General features: G+C 43.6%; 1 protein-coding gene across 3 annotated transcripts; it reads right to left on the minus strand.

Annotated features, from left to right (window-relative positions):
- Positions 1-2,826: 2,826 nt before the first annotated feature.
- On the minus strand, positions 2,827-15,875 carry FAM221A (family with sequence similarity 221 member A). 3 transcript variants are annotated; one of them, XM_068152420.1, is made up of 7 exons: positions 15,654-15,875; positions 13,552-13,725; positions 12,931-13,121; positions 10,361-10,567; positions 9,485-9,595; positions 8,049-8,137; positions 2,827-5,571 (listed from the first exon to the last, which is right to left on the minus strand). In XM_068152420.1, exons 1-7 carry the CDS (start codon positions 15,830-15,832, stop codon positions 5,509-5,511), a joined length of 1,014 nt encoding a protein of 337 aa, XP_068008521.1. In that variant the 5' UTR covers positions 15,833-15,875; the 3' UTR covers positions 2,827-5,508. The 3 variants fall into 3 exon arrangements, with proteins under 3 accessions (XP_068008521.1, XP_068008522.1, XP_068008523.1); XM_068152421.1 differs by having other exon boundaries at positions 2,830-5,571; positions 15,613-15,766; XM_068152422.1 differs by having other exon boundaries at positions 2,831-5,571; positions 13,552-13,717; positions 15,613-15,697.
- Between the last annotated feature and the right edge of the window lie 1,093 nt (positions 15,876-16,968).

Raw genomic sequence — 16,968 nt, forward strand, 5'->3', positions numbered from 1 at the left:
GGCCTGGTACCGACGTCGCGGCCTCAGTGCTACCTAAAGCGGCCGAGCCGCTTAGCGCCTATGCACACCACCACCGCCGCCAGCCCCGCGCAGGCGGAGGCGACCCCGCGCGGGATTTTAACAGCCCCCTGACGGCCTGGCCCTGCCCCCCGACCACCGGCTGCCTGCTGGGGCGGTGCCTCCCTCCGGCGGCGCAGGTGGCGGGACGACGGCGCTTGGGATCGGCGGCCCCGCTGTGCCTGCGCAGTGGAAGGGATACTGCTCCCGCCAGCAGGCAGCCCCTGACGCGGCCGGAGTAAGCCTGCTTGGTGCCGGGGCGCTTCAGGGCGTGCGGTACCAGGCGTGTCCCACAAATCCCTCGCCACACAAAAAGGCGGCGACCAGCAGATGCCATTCCTGAGGTTTTGAAGCACGACTGATGCAGGAGAAGCGAGGCTCCTGAGCTGACCATATCCTCTAGTCCATCCTCAGTGTGCCCCTTGAACGTGCTCATCAGCTCCCCTTGGGCAATGTGTCAGTGTTCATCTCTGTATGGTTTCACTTACCGTATATTTGCCATTTTCCTGGTTTGAGATTGGAAAGGGATGACACTATCAGCGAGGTACAGGTGCTGGCACTACACAGGCCGCATGGGTGATGGTTGGGCCGGGGACTCTCCCTCGGCAGGTAACTGAAGGACCAGATGGGCTTAGTCCCCAGCCAGCGCAGGTACAACGAATCTGTAATTAGAGCTAAAACCATGTAAAGCAAATAATGATTTACTCTACCAGAAGGCAAGTATCAAGAGCTCCAGGTTGATGCTTGGCCTCAATGTTCTTAGAGCTCTTTTCCAACCAAAACAATTACATGGTTCTATGATTCTAGATGAAGGAAGTATCTTTACCAAAAATAAAGATAACCAAGCAGTTAAACAAGATTGCCTAGACTGGAAAAAAAAAACCCTTTGTTGTTGTTTTCAATAATACTTGTGCTGAGAAAAAATATGTTCACTATCTGCAAAGTTACCTCTTTTCTCCAGCCACATGGCTAAAACAAACTACTAGAGATACTCCAGGGACATACAGGCACAAGACCTGCAATCTGTTTAATATGCACAACACGCTGTAAAGACACTGACAACTTGACAAAGTAATTCTGCATGGATGCAGTTACTGGCTGTGAATTCGCACATCACATTTCCCTTCCTCCCAAACCTGAGACAGATGGATGCGGTTTATATTTAGCATCAGAGAAGCACAGAATGGGAATGAGCCCCTTGCCCTCCACTTAGGATCACTGACCAGTCTATTATCCTAAATAGCCCAAGTTCACAGCATAATTAAAACTGGCAAACAAATGCTGTTCTACACTCTATGAGTGTTAAAATAATGGCAAAATACTCATTTGAAAGCCAGATTATGAAAGAAAAAACAAAAGAGAGAGAGAAGTGCTTGAGCATTGCCCAAGACCTGGGCAATTAGGGTTTAACAACTTAGAGCACTCCTGTGTGTGCCAACAAACCACTTTCCCCAGGCTCATGCCTGGGGTAAGAGTCACAAACAGTTAATGTGTCTAGCTGACTGACAGATATACACCCACAAATAAATCATACAGATGAACTGATAACTTATCTGTTCCACGATACTACCTTCAAAGCTCACACCTGCTCTGGGAAAAACAAACCATCAACGAGTACCTGTTTTAAGCTCTGTATTTAATGACCATTGTCATGTATTTAATGACCACCGCCAATGGCAAACATACCAGCAGTCAGGCTCTGCTTTTACCTTTACAAAAAACATATATACTTTTTACAGTAGAAGCGTAGAGATTTTTCATTAAGAGTTGCAGGTTGCAAGTACGATCCTGCAAAATGGCATTTTTTTTTAGGCTAAAATTAAGCGTCAGGCCAGTTATGTGCGAATTACACTTATGACATCAGTGTCCAGCTTTCAGAGCCAGCAATGTAAGATGTATTACACCTATTTTTGCATGCATAGATTTGAAGTTTTAAAAAATCTACAGAACAGTACTACATGAATACAAAGAATTCAGAATAGAATAGAATAGAATAGAATAGAACAGAATAGAATAGGAATAGACCAGAAGAGACCTTCAAGATCATCGCGACCAACCCATCAACCAATCCAACCCACCTAAACAACTAAACCATGGCACCAAGCACCCCATCAAGTCTCCTCCTAAACACCTCCAATGATGGGGACTCCACCACCTCCCCGGGCAGCCCATTCCAATAGCCAATCACTCTCTCTGTATAGAATTTCTTCCTAACCTCCAGCCTAAACCTCCCCTGGAGCAGCCTGAGACTGTGTCCTCTTGTTCTGGTACCGGCTGCATGGGAGAAGAGACCATCATCCACCTGTCTACAACCTCCCTTCAGGTAGTTGTACACAGCAATAAGGTCACCCCTGAGTCTCCTTCTCTCCAGGCTAAGCAACCCCAGCTCCCTCAGCCTCTCCTCATAGGGCTTGTGTTCCAAACCCCTCACCAATTTTGTTGCCCTTCTCTGGACACGTTCCAGCAAGTCAACCTCCTTCCTAAACTGAGGGGCCCAGAACTGGACACAGTACTCGAGGTGTGGCCTAACCAGTGCAGTGTACAGGGGCAGAATGACCTCCCTGATCCTGCTGGCCACAATGTTCTTGATGCAGGCCAGGATGCCATTGGCCCTCTTGGCTGCCTGGGCACACTGCAGGCTCATATTCAGCCTACCATCGACCAGTACCCCCAGGTCCCTCTCTGCCTCGCTGCTCTCCAGCCACTCTGACCCCAGCCTGTAGCACTGCATGGGGTTGCTGTGGCCAATGTGCAGAACCCGGCACTTGGATGTGTTCAGTCTCATGCCGTTGGACTCTGCCCATCTGTCCAGCCTGTCAAGGTCCCTCTGCAGAGCCTCTCCACCCTCCAGCAGATCAACTCCTGCCCCCAGCTTGGTGTCATCAAAAAAAAAAGAGGAAAAAATATGTCTTCTAGTAAGGAAAGTGAGTTTCTTTTACTTGGGTGCCATCAACTATAGTGAAAAGAGGTCAGAACTCCTAAACAATACTTAATTCATGCGGTATTTTTATGATCCCACCAAAATTCCAAACAACAACAAAAAAGTAGTAAATGTATTTTTTTTTTCCATATAATTGAAGTGGAAATGTTACATAAGTTTAAGCATAAAGTAATTTTTGTATTTTGATAAGACCAGTTCATGATGACCAAAGTGCAGTCTAGTCAAGACTGAAATTGGCAAACACGTAAAACGGACAAGTATTTTTCACTCGATGTGAATGAAAGCATACTGTATTATTTCCTGAAAGTAGACAGTTATCAGTATGAAAAGAAATGCTACTTTTCTGCAACTATTAAAACCTCTTAACAATATTTTGCCGTGAGAAACCTCATCTCTGAAATACATACATTTCTGGAACTGCATTTCCTAATGGGTGTAGCCACAGGGATAAACACAGAAGCAAAACAAATTTCTGCTATTAAGCTTGTAATAACCTCTCTGAAGATTGAAATAAAGCATTTTTTTTCCTGTATTTTTTTAAATTACTCCTTTTAACCAATTTTATTTACATTTGTTTGTTTCTTGTAATTCAATTGGGAAATCTCCATTTACCTCTGAGACACAGGATATGGAATGGAATGGAATGGAGTGGAGTGGAGTGGAGTAGAGTAGAGTAGAGTAGAGTAGAGTAGAGTAGAGTAGAGTAGAGTAGAGTAGAGTAGAGTAGAGTAGAGTAGAGTAGAGTAGAGTAGAGTAGAGTAGAATAGACCAGGTTGGAAGAGACCTTCAAGATCATCGTGTCCAACCTATCATCCAACACCACCTAATCAACTAACCCATGCAACCAAGCACCCTGTCAAGTCTCCTCCTGAACACTTCCAGTGATGGCGATTCCACCACCTCCCCAGGCAGCAGAGGGGACACAAACAACTCTTTCAACTCTACTCAATTTGTAGAAATGATTGCTTGCTAGGACCACAAGAGGGAGCTCCAATTAGTATTTTTATTTATTAAGTAAAGCAGGTTGCAACATCATAGAATTTAAAGTTACTATTAAAGCATTTGACATATTATGCATTTAAAGTAACCGATTAACCTCTCTGGCACCTGTAGTAATGGCAGGACAGCTCAGAGTTAAGGTAAATTAGCCTTTTTTTACATCTTTTAAATTTGGGCAATTGAACCTTCCATTCCCATCTCATTTGATTCCAGCTGCCTCAAACAGTCACTGTACCACTTGCATGCACTCCTAGGAATTCTCCTTCCCTCCCACAGTTGATACCTGAACAAACAAGCAAATTGCCCTGTACCAAATGCATTCAAGCTCACCTCTTTTCCCCTGCCAATCAGGCACAGAGAAGTATTCTCTCTGATAGGAATCACAGCTTTGTAAGCTTCTCCCAATTCTTGCTATACCATCTGAAAAGTCTTCAATTCAAGAGGCAAATTTGTGTATTTTTAAAGACAGATTGATTTATACTTCTGTTTTCAAAAGAGACTAACAGGGTGAGCTCAGGTTCTGTTCTTTCCTCCCAAAATGCAGCCTCTGCCAGTTATTCTGTACCAAGTTCTCGCTGTGCTGCTTTGCAGGTTTAAACCACCCTGCAAAGTTACAAAATCTTACATTTGCCTGTCCCCTACCTTTAACAAAACATATGTTGCCACAGCTGTGAATATGGACAAAGAATACGAAAGCTCTTCTTGATGGACTCAGTCGGTGTTGGATTAGACAAGATGAAAAGAGAACCTGCAGATATGTTAAATGGTGTGGTATTTGTTTACATGCAGTAAAGCACATGTCTGTTTCTACTTAATGTTTTCAGAAGTTTACTGTAATGGAATCGCTGCCATGGACAGTATCACACAAATAGAACTGGGGGAATGGTATCACTAGGGAAATCTGGGATAAAATCTACAAGCAGGATCCCTTCAAGTAGCCAGTAAGTACAAGTGGAAATGGGTTTACATGCATATAGAATTTCACCTGTGAAAAATATTTTACCTTGGCAAGAGCAGAGCCTAGAGAAGCATGAGAGAAGGGTATGTTTGAATTTCATGTCAAGGCAATGAAACCAACAGGAGGAAAAAATTATAGATTAAAACATCAGTATAATGGGACAAATCCCACCAAGTAAAAATCCATTAAAAGATGAGTTCCAGGGACTCTAAAAATAAAGTGCATCATAAAAGACTAAGAGTAAGACACATACTTTCTTTGCCCTACTACAATATAATGTTTGAATACATGGTTGTTCTCTCAGATCTTAAATAACAGTTCTGTAAATCTCTAAATATGATTTTTCCATTCTCTAAGGAATACATATGTAATAATTCAGGAGATTAGAAATTCATTCAGTACCAATCTTATTACAAGACAATAAAAAATTAATTTCAGCAACAGACCAAAACAACAGAAAAAACCAAAGGAAAGTGTGCATGTATGCACTGAAAAGAAAATGCTCTTCAATACAACAATTAATCCTGTGCCAAGTAGTATCTCTTTATTAATCTCATGGCTTCTTTGATGCCACTGGACTTTTTTCTTTCAATTTGGCAGCCTTCTTCTTTTTCAGCTGTAACAAAGAAAGACAGCACAGTGGTTTAAGCATTCATCTTTAAGTTGGCTAGCAATGCAGTATTGAATCTCTACATCCAGCCACAAATTCAGCACAGTGATACATGCAGTGGAAAGAACTACAGCATTGCTTACTTTGAATCACTGGACAAAGGAGCGCTGCCATAGCTCTGCAGCTCATCCCCCTTTAACACCAGGGCTGCTTTTATCTCTGATAATGGCAACCTAGGTATTTATGTATCCCTCAAGGCCAAAGCACCTCCCAAATGTTCAACGGTTTATCTTTATGTCAGCAAAAGGTAAAGAAGTTTTATTACAGACGTGTAACAGACACAGAGCAGCCAGCGTGCACCAAGTTGCATGGGAAGTTTGTTGCTGAGGTAGGTGCAAAACCACCAACTCAGTGTCTCCCCACAAGATGATGTCTTCTCACAAGATTTTTTTTCTGCACAGTAGGCTATGATTTACCAACACACATACATTTAACTCTGCCATTTTTCAGTAAGATTATTAATCCAAATAAATAAATCTGTTGGTTCTGGAAGCAACAGTTGTTCTGTTAGTGAATGAAATTCTATTTAGAGCAATGATAGAAAAGGGATGCGTGGACTTTTGCATCTCATCTAACAAGATATGATGTTGCTATACAAAATGCAAAGAAAAGGAAAATATTTTGTACATGCCTTTTTTCATCCATAAAATAGTGCTGAAAGGAAACTATAGGCCCCAGCCTTGACTTGGATATCTACAAATGAACTTCAGCGCTAAGTGATCCTGTTGGATAGTATCTATCACAGTATCTCTAAGGTTGGAAGAGACCTCGAGGATCATTGAGTCCAACCTATCAACACACACCTCTAGACCATGGCACCAAGTGCCACATCCAATCTCCTCTTGAACACCTCCAGGGACGATGACTCAACCACCTCCCTGGGCAGCACATTCCAATGATGAATGACTCGCTCGGTGAAGAACTTTCTCCTCACCTCGAGCCTAAACCTCCCCTGGCACAGCTTGAGACTGTGTCCCCTTGTTCTGGTGCTGGTTGCCTGGGAGAAGACACCAACCCCTTCCTGGCTACAACCACCTTTCAGGTAGCTGTAGAGGGCAATGAGGTCACCCCTGAGCCTCCTCTTCTCCAGGCTAAACAATCCCAGCTCCCTCAGCCTCTCCTCATAGGGCTTGTGCTCAAGGCCTCTCACCAGCCTTCTCTGGACACATTCAAGTGTTTCGATGTCCTTCTTAAACTGAGGGGCCCAGAACTGGACACAGGACTGAAGGTGTGGCCTAACCAATGCAGAGTACAGAGGCACAATGACTTCCCTGCTCCTGCTGGCCACACTATTCCTAATGCAGGCCAGGATGCCATTGGCCTTCTTGGCCACCTGGGCACACTGCTGGCTCATGTTTAGGCAGCTGTCGACCAGTAACCCTAGGTCCCTCTCTGTTTAGGAGCTCTCTGACCCCAGCCTGTAGCTCTGCATGGGGTTGCCGTGGCCAAAGTGCAGCACCCAGCACTTGGACTTGTTAAATGCCATTGCATTGGATTCTGCCCATTTGTCCAGTCGGTTGAGGTCCCTCTGCAGAGCCTTTCTACCCTCTAACTGTGGGTCTACACTGCACTTTCCCATATTTGGAAGCTAGAAGTTTGCACCTGAAATTTCTACTGCCTTTTGCAAAGAAAATAAAATCTTACAGGATAGGGAAGAAAAGTAGCAGTTTGGATTTGACAGTAACTTATTTTCTCCTATAAACTCATCATCTATTTGTAACATCTTAGCATATTTTGTGATGATTTCCAAAGTAAAGAAAATTATTTACAATTTCACAAAGCTAGAAGAGCTCTCTCATTAACAAACACCTTGATGTAAGCAGCAAGCTTAACAGCAGTTAAGATTTTAGAAGTTACTTATGCAACATTGCCTTACGAAAGAATTCATATACAGTCGAGACCTACTTCCAGCTGAGATGGTGGAGCTAAGGAGCTGATGTGGAAACAGAACTGGTATTTAAAAATCTAAGCAACCTAGCTGCAAGGCATTTAAATTTAACATGGTCAAAAGGGTGGAGGAAGCACCTGAAGGGGGTGATTCAGACCATCTAAGACATACCAGATTTAGCCCAACTACACAGACACTCGTGAGGAAAAGGATATCATAAAGCTTCATAAATGAGGTAGGAAACAAACATTCCCAAATATCACAGGAGATTTTCTGTGCTTTGTTGGTTTTGTCAGATAGTAAAATATTTTGGTTTTCTATAAAGGAGAGCTATTGAAATAAAAAACTGTCCAGTTAAGGTAAATACTAGACATGATTCTGAACTCCTGCAACAGCTCATCATGGCATTTAAGAATTCATTCTGGTACTTTGTCAGGAAGAAAAGGCATTTAGATGGCACTTAACTCATATATTTTTATTTTTTAGACATCTTCTTGTGACAATGCATTTGAATTAAGCAATAACTGTAACTTACTTGTTCTGGATGACCTTTTTCAAAGTAAGTCATGTCATCATCTTCTGCAAGCTTTCCCTGAGAAATATGCCTTGTGGCACTCGAACCACCTGAAAGGGGAGAAAAAAACAAAGAAAGAAAAAAGAACAAGAAAATAAACCAAACCTTTTTTTCCATTAATGATACTTGCTATTCCATTGGTGATGTTTCCTATGTGGCAAAACATATTTCTAATAAGAACTCACCTTTATGGGTAACAAACCCCAGCAACTGGAACCAAAGCATAACATTTTTAGTCCAGGCTAGCAGCTATTATAAATAGTATTGGAATAGTATTGGAGGAGTTCAATTAATTGCTAAATTCTTATACTAAATGAGAGACATAACATAAGTATAACCAATCCATGCATCCAATTTCATGCAGAAAAGACTCTGGCAGAATGAGTTTCACAGGATTGTGATGAGTATGTATGATCCATTCAGATGTGATGAACTTCTGGATGGAATTAAACATTTAAAAAACTGATCTGGTGAAAAAGTGACACCATTAAGTACAAAATGCCAGGAAAAAAAATATTCAATTTATTAAAAAGCGTATCATGAGCAAAAAATAACAAGCAGCAACAAAACAGTTATTCTAACCACTTAATGTACATGAATGTCATACACAACAGGGCTTAGTATCATAATATCAGTATCAGTCAGGGTTGGAAGGGACCACAAGGATCATCTAGTTCCAACCCCCCTGCCATGGGCAGGGACACCCCACACTAGATCAGGCTGGACAGAGCCTCATCCAGCCTGGGCTTAAACACCTCCAGGGACAGCGCCCCAACCACCTCCCTGGACAACCCATTCCAGGGCTTCACCACTCTCATGGTTTCATAGTTTCATAGTTTCATTCAGGGTTGGAAGGGACCACAAGGATCATCTAGTTCCAACCCCCCTGCCATGGGCAGGGACACCCCACACTAGATCAGGCTGGACAGAGCCTCATCCAGCCTGCTCTTAAACACCCCCAGAGACGGGGCCTCGACCACCTCCCTGGACAACCCATTCCAGGGTCTCACCACTCTCATGGTGAAGAACTTCCTCCTCACATCTAGCCTGAATCTCCCCACCTCCAGCTTCATTCCATTCCCCCTAGTCCTATCACTACCTGAGATCTCCCCACCTCCAGCTTCATTCCATTCCCCTAGTGCTATCACTACCTGAGATCCTGAGAAGTCCCTTCCCCAGCCTTCTTGTAGGCTCCCTTCAGATACTGGAAGGCCACAATTAGGTCACCTCGGAGCCTTCTCTTCTCCAGACTGAACAGCCCCAAATTCAATACTTGTTTTAACCTGGGGTTTAGCGCTATGCATCCTTTGGCTCATAAATAAAACCAATGAATTTTCTATTAAATACTTTCTGTTTGAAAAAAAAGGAGAGTTGTTATTATTCTATTAATATAGCACCTGTTATCTGAGAGATAGCTGGAGCAGAATTAGAAGGTCCCTCAAATGCTCGTAAAAATGGATGATCTGTGCCAGTAACAGGCGATTCTAGAAGTTCAGCTGAAGGAGCCCCTGTTAGAAAACAAGTTGAACAAAAACATTAACTTCACAAGATACATTAAGAACAAACATGGTGGAGTCCAAACATGGCAACAGATTCATATTTACAACACTCAGTGCAGACCCCATAAACTCAAGTGTTAACAAAAACACTACAGAGGACAGCTTCAAAACAAATTAAAAGCTTTGTTTCCTTAATTCCTACAGCTTACATTTTTCTAAACTTCAGACAAATACAAGGAAACAGACCAGAATTTTAAAAATAAATAATGAGTACATGGCAATAATAAACAAAGCAGTATTTCAGGACAAAACACCTTCAGCAAAGGCATTGAGGACAACTAATACGCCTGTCAAAAATCAAGTTTTACAATCACCTTTTTTAATACTGAACAGCTATTAGCCTTTGAGCTTGGGAAAGAAAATGTCCTACCCAAGAAACACCTAGGCAGTATCAGGCTAAAGGCTTACATATATGTAAGATGGAAGTATTAAGAGAGACAGAATTTGCAGTTCTTTCTAAAAGATATGCTCTGCTTCAACCAGAACCTACTGGGCTGAACACCAGGATTGTTAATGAAAGGGGTGACTTTATCAATTCACTACAGTAAGTTGCACAAGTGGTTTTCTCACACCTGAAGCCTGGGAGGGGGAAACATATATCTGTCTTCATTCCTTCTCCTATTCATTCACTTCACCTTCAAACTTTGAAAAATCTATGCTGCTTTTCCAAACTGCTTAGTTGGAGAATTAAAATCTCAGGTCAGTTGCACTTACCTATTCCGCTGTCATCAAGTCTCACGTAGCCTTCTGCTAGTGAACTAAAACCTGTCAGTCCTCCCATAGCAGCATAAGGAACATCCTGCCCCACAGGCTTTCCTTGGGCTAAGCGCTCTTGTTTAGTTTCCACAACTGTTTCATGAGTATATGCTGGCTGACCACATGCACAGGTAAAGCAGCTATGAAAGCCCGAGCACTTGGAGCCTAATTAATAAATGAAAAAGCATCTTGAGTGAGATTGTAATGGAATTTGTACTTCATTGTAGACAAAATGGAGTCTCTCTAAAATGGTCTCCTAAAAACCTAGAGTTTCTTCACTGCAAAAGCATCAAGCTGTATGAAAATGCTGTATAAAACAGGAGAAAGGATGAGTGTGGAGATTAGATCATATCAGGGTTTCATTCAGTCAAGTTTTTAGTGTGGCTGAGGATGGAGATTGCACCTCTCAGGGGAGCCTGGACCAGTATTGGTTTTCTCTTGGAGCAGATGTTTCCTAACATCTAGCTGAATGGCTATGTTGCAACTTGTGCTTAGTAACATCCCTCTCTATTCCTCCTCTGACAAAAGATGAAAAACAAAACAATTCTGCCACTGGGTAAAGAAGACAACCAGCCAGCATGTTGGCAGTATTACCTTCAGTGGTGTGCAGCACATGTCAATGTTGTATGGCCAAGAAACTTCAAATCCCAATTTATCATACAAATCCCAAGGCAAATGTCTACTGCAATTAGCAAAATTATCTTAATAGTGAACAGGCTGTGGCAACAGCAGAATGAGTTCTACATATGAGTATTATGAGACTGATTTGCAGGGGGTTTTAAGCTTACATAGATATAGGACGTAACTGAACTAGTCCCACAAACGGAAGTGACATTCAGAAACACCATGAAGTTATACAGCTGCCCTAGCTACAGCCAGGAGTGTCATCAAAGCCCTGATGGATAAATTATGTAAACAAGAAATTGAGGAACTGACTTTGCAAATGTTTCATTATACAAATTACCCTGCTTCCAACTCCCAGTTACAGTTCATTTTGCAGAGCACAGAAAGACATTTCTTTTTAAGCCTAATGTAGTATGTTCAAGGATCACATTCTTGGAAGAGGTGAAGGCTTTCTCCTATCATTACAGGCACTCCTAAGTGACAGAGCTCTTGCTCTGTGTTTGGATATAGAATGAAGTACATGCAATATTAGTGTTTTTTCAATTACAACTTACCTATCACATTAGATTTCTACAACATCAGGCCAGATTTAATACCAGTACATTAAAACAACACGAGGTCAAAATAGCAGAAAGTCTTGGCACTTCTCTGTGTGATCTGTGAAGCCCTTGGAAGTCTCAGGTATTTCTGAGAAGCACTTTAAAAAGTGCATGGCATACATTATTAATAAAACCACCACGTTCTAAGGATTCAGGCCAAATCATCCAAGTGCATGTTTAAGACTTTCATGTTCCTTAGAGCAAATTCTTGAAAGGCTGTCATATAAATATTTCATGCTTTATTCTCTGGGATATATACTCATCCAGCAACAGTTGATTATGGTTCTTCCCATACAAATTACTTAGATTCCATGGAAGAAATTTACTAACAGTATGGAACTGTAGCAGAGAAAAACCCAACCAACCAAACCAACCAACTTCAGCTCACTTAAGTATGCACCATTTATTTTCTATGGTTAATAATTGCAACTGTTTCACTACAATACTCTCAAACAACTGAAGGAACATGCTTCCTCTTAGCGTCTTCTCAAACATTTTGCTTGAAATTCCATTCCCATTTGCATTTCTGGACCCATAACCTGTATGCTTGGGAACTGCTTTGTTGGAGTGCTAACAAGAGTACCATTTGAGAACACAGTATTGCTTCCTACTGAGTTAAGAAAATAGATGAAAATACATTAACGTTCTATTCAACCAGGCAATAGAGGAATGGAGAACAACACTTCTGTCTCTCAAACACAGTCTCACAGTCTCAGGCTGCGCCAGGGGAAGTTCAGGCTGGAGGTCAGGAGGAAGTTTTACACAGAGAGAGTGATTGCCCATTGGAATGGACATCCCAGGGAGGTGGTGGAATCGCCATCACTGGAGGTGTTCAGGAGGAGACTTGACAGGGTGCTTGGTTACATGGGTTACTTGATTAGGTGGTGTTGGATGACAGGTTGGACATGATGATCTTGAAGGTCTCTTCCAACCTGGTCTATTCTATTCTATTCTATTCTATTCTATTCTATTCAAACTACCAAGTTCAAGGAGAAAAGTCACATGCAGGCAGCAATGGAAGTGTCAAACCATATGTGGGGTGTTTCCATACTGCCTGACTTCAGGCATGTGTACCTAACTGAATCACTGAGAAACTTACACTCCCTCACAGGACTTGGAGAAGCTGAGGATCTTGCTCTAAACCCTCCTGTGCAAAAGGCAACATCTTCCATCCCATTCTAGGACCAAAAATTCAGTGACAAGTGCTGCACATACCTAATACTCTGGTGAGAATACATCTCTCTAATGTACTGTTCCTGTTAAAGTCTCCTAGCAAAGAATGCTGCAAGCCCATCAATAACTTACAAGAGTTACATGAAAATCCAGGTGCTGCACTGTGCTGATCAGCAAAGTGTTTGCATCGGCAGCGGATGGGCTGTGTGCCATTTAGAGGGACGTAGTGATAGGACTGGCATGGACAACAGCTAACTCTGCAAGGCACACGAATAGGACGCTCTGTGGGAAGCACTTCATAGTCCGTTTTGTGCTGTTTATACCTAAACCAGGCAAAAATAGCAACTTTTACGATTTTGTTACTATTTATCAGAAATCTAACAGAAAGGTTTGCAATCTAGCTTACAAGTTCTCTTCTGTAGTATCTTAAATAACGTTAATAACTGTTGTTAATTTCAAGTTGCATGCATAGTATCAGGTGCTTTATATGTTACATAAATCCCAGACCCTTACATTCATTTTGACAGCATTATCAGAATCAATCTGACCTACAACGACACAAACCTCAAAGCCGAATTTATCGCAGGCTACAAAAGAATGTATTTAGGCATAGTTCTTATGATTAAAACCCTAATCATCTCAAGCCTTAGACCTTAGCTTAACCTGCCTATACTGTACTGCAGTGCATCTGGAAACACTTCACATTTTCCTGATTTTAAAAACCACAGCAGTTCAAGCAAATCAGATTCCTACCGGTGAGTACAGAAGCACAGTCTCTCTGGTCCCACGAGCTTGCAGTCCATGCCAGTTGGTGATCTCCAGCTCACATACAACCTGTTCTGCAACCGAACTGGCATTACTTTTCTTTTGTACTCTTCATACTCCTCAGGTGTAAAGAGCTTTCCTCCATCATCATCACCTACAATCCTGAAAATGTGTCATTAAAAAACTGAAATAACATGAAGACAATAAAAGTAGATTTCTTCAGATTTTTTTTCACATAATATATGGCAATACTTTTGCTGTAAATAACAAAAAAAAACCCCAGTAATAATCCTTAGTTTTCATAACATTTTTCTGATACACATTTAGCAGAACTATAGCTGAATTTTAGAGAAGTTTTGTGAGTAATACTCGTTTAAAAATACTGTTGTGACAGACTGAAACACAGAGCTGTAAGAGAGAAGGAACAAAATAATGAAGCAAACCAAGCTTCTTTTCACACTGGAGAAAAATTAATGGGTTGTGTAAGCAGCCCCACCTCAGACTTCTTGAATGACCTCTGGCAAGTCACTTCACCCATCCACACCTAATTGCCCTGAAGACTTGTATCAGGTTATCGCATCTTAATCTAGTCGGAGCAAGATTGTTCAACGGGAAGTAAGTAATCACACTGCAATCAAAGTAGCAAACAATACATTCAAGATGTCTTCTAATTTGCAGGAAGATTCTGCTAGTTTACACACACAAAGGTGATACTATCACAGTATAACTAAGGTTGGAAGAGACCTCGAGGATCATCGAGTCCAACCTATCAACAGAGACCTCAGGACTAAACCATGGCACCAAGTGCCACGTCCAATCTCCTCTTGAACACCTCCAGGGATGGTGACTCCACCACCTCCCTGGGCAGTGGAGGCAGTGGCCATATCCCACACTTTGGACAGGCCCACTTAGTCAAACTATCACTATATTCACATTCAAGGTCACTGAATAGTTGGAACTCCAGCATAGCATCCAAATTCTACATTTATGGACAGAACTGTAGGCAGCAAATAAAACCTGCAAAATATAATTCAAACTCAATTACAGCATTCAGCTGTGCCAAAGGTTAGTTTATCAATGTCTGTAAATACTTTGGTTGTTATTATTTGGCTATGCTCGAACATACAGCATTTTTGTCAAATATTCTGTGGGTTTGTGCACTGCCAGGGCTGTACTGCACCAGAACAATGTGTCAACTCATCACTACCATTTGCCTATCAACCCAGCTGACACCCACTGAACCAGTGCGTATGCAAGAAATATGGGTGCTTATGTAATCGGTGCTTATATAAGAAATACCACAGTGCCTACTGCCTCTCATGCTTTACTCTAGGTTTTCCCCATCTAAATTAAGGCGCTTCGGTGTAGTAACTTGAGTTTTGCTCGAGAGGAGCAATGACGAGGTTGGCAAAGACAGGCAGCAGCAGCTAACAGCACGTGTTCGTTCCTTGCAAATGGGAATTCAGGACGCACGCACATCGGTGCCTCCTGAAGGCGCAGCAGCGTCGCAGCTGACCCTCACACACCACGTTACAGCCGCTCCGCCAGGCAGGGCACGCCGGGACCCGAGGACCACCGCGGCTCCTGGCTTGCGGACAGCCGTTACAACGTGCCCCCACTGCAGCGAGACGGAGTGGTCTCGTCCCCGCCAGGCCTGCCCCTAAGGGCTGCTTCCGGGCAGCCTGCTGTGCCTTCTCCACGGAGAGCCTCCCTCGGGCACCGCCACCGAGGTACCGGGGGCACGTCTCATTTCGCCTGTAAATGGCAGGGGTACGTGTGTGAAGGGGTGTGAACAAAAGCGCCGCAGGCCCCAAAAAGGCGGCTTTAGGGCGGCGGGAGGCGAGAGGATCTTTCTAGAGGAAGCCGCGGGCAGACCGCAGGTGCGCGTAAACCGCCCCTAGTTCCGCAGCACGGCGGGCCGCCGCACCTTGAGCCCCTACAGCTGGCCGCCGCGGCCGGGGCGCCCGCCTCAGCCAGCCCCGGCCAACCCCAGCCCACCGCGCCGCCCCTCTTCCCTCCCCTCCCCTCCGAGGTCGGCCCTCCTCTCACCGCCGGTACACCGCGTACTCCTCTACGGCCGCCGCGTTCACCTGCCGTTGTTCCATCTTGCGCCACCGCCGCTGGGCCTCCCGTGGGCAGGGCGCTGGGAGAGGACGTGTGGAGGCCGGCGGGGCGGCGGCGGCGCACCCGCGACAGCACCGACCGCGTCTGTCCCGCGGGCAGGCGGCTGAGCGAGCCGCCTTAGCAACCCGCCTGCAGCTGCCGACATACCACGGGCACGGCGAACTGCACGTTAGGACACACGTGGTGCTCACACCCTTCCACGGGACGGTGGTCACCCCGCAGACACCCACACTAAACAGCAGCGCTGGGGCACGGACATAATCTCTGCTAACACAGACCAACGCAACATATCAGGACCACCCCAAGCCGTCCCGGCCCTGCACTTGCTTTGTCCTGTGCAGCTGCTACTGATTAGACCTTTCCTTAGACCACCACATTTCTGGTGGGGAGAGGTACTTGTGGTTGATCACTGATCTCCTGGCATTTCTCCATTATAAAATATGTGCTCCACTATAAAATACACTTTCTTTTTTTCCCCCATAGTTCAAGACCTTTGGGAAACACAACCAGGGATTGTTCTTAGAGGAATTGGGAAGTGCAGGTTGCCAGTCTACATGTGACACAATGCCACCACTTTGAAACACCTCCTCCGATGTGTTTGAAAGCTGTAGTAAATAGTGCAGCATCAGAAATAGCTGCCTGTGATCTATCTGTATACATTGACTGCTTCCTCTCGATTCAACCTCTTCTGTTCATGTGGCTGAGCACATGAGCAGAAGAGGTAGGATGTTTTCCTTAGCTAAGCTTCAGGAAATAAGAGTATTCAAATTATGCTCTGCATGTTAGCATAAACTACGAGCCCTCAGGCGATTAAAATGAGACTCAAGAAGGCAGCTTTTCTCCCATACAATAAAATGACACGTGCCTGTCAAAAAAAAAAAGAGAGACAACAATTGAAGGAAATCTCCACGTTGTCTTGCATTATGCAAGCCACCAGCAACAAAGCAGAAGGTGAAGAGATGGCACAAGGACAAAGGCGGTATTTTGTCATCCCCCAGAGAGAGATGAAACAACAGGGAAACTCTCAGTTTTTGAGCAGTATCTAAATAAGGTGATAGGGCATATGGTCTGCACATTTGTCCTGTAGCTATGCCACATGTATATGAAATTTCAGCAGAGCAGCCAGCAGTGCAATGCAACACACATTGTTCTGTCACGCTGAGATCTGAACATGAGCAGGTCCATCTTAGAGGCAGAGCAGATAGGGGACCAAGTCACCTCTGCAGTCTTCACGTAAGCTAGCAGAGGAAAATAAAACCACACTTAAAAAATAATAATAAA

The sequence above is a fragment of the Melanerpes formicivorus genome, unplaced genomic scaffold, assembly GCF_026170545.1.
Source record: "Melanerpes formicivorus ecotype bairdi unplaced genomic scaffold, bMelFor1.0.p_v2 SCAF_23, whole genome shotgun sequence".
NCBI lineage: Eukaryota > Metazoa > Chordata > Aves > Piciformes > Picidae > Melanerpes > Melanerpes formicivorus.

Coding starts and splice junctions, on each gene's coding strand:
- FAM221A (XM_068152420.1), bottom strand. CDS start 15,832: ATGTCGGCAGCTGCAGGCGGGTTGCTAAGGCGGCTCGCTCAGCCGCCT. Junction 13,122..13,551: donor CTGTGCTTCTGTACTCACCG/GTAGGAATCTGA, acceptor TGCCTGGTTTAG/GTATAAACAGCACAAAACGG. Junction 9,596..10,360: donor ACTTGATGACAGCGGAATAG/GTAAGTGCAACT, acceptor GTTTTCTAACAG/GGGCTCCTTCAGCTGAACTT.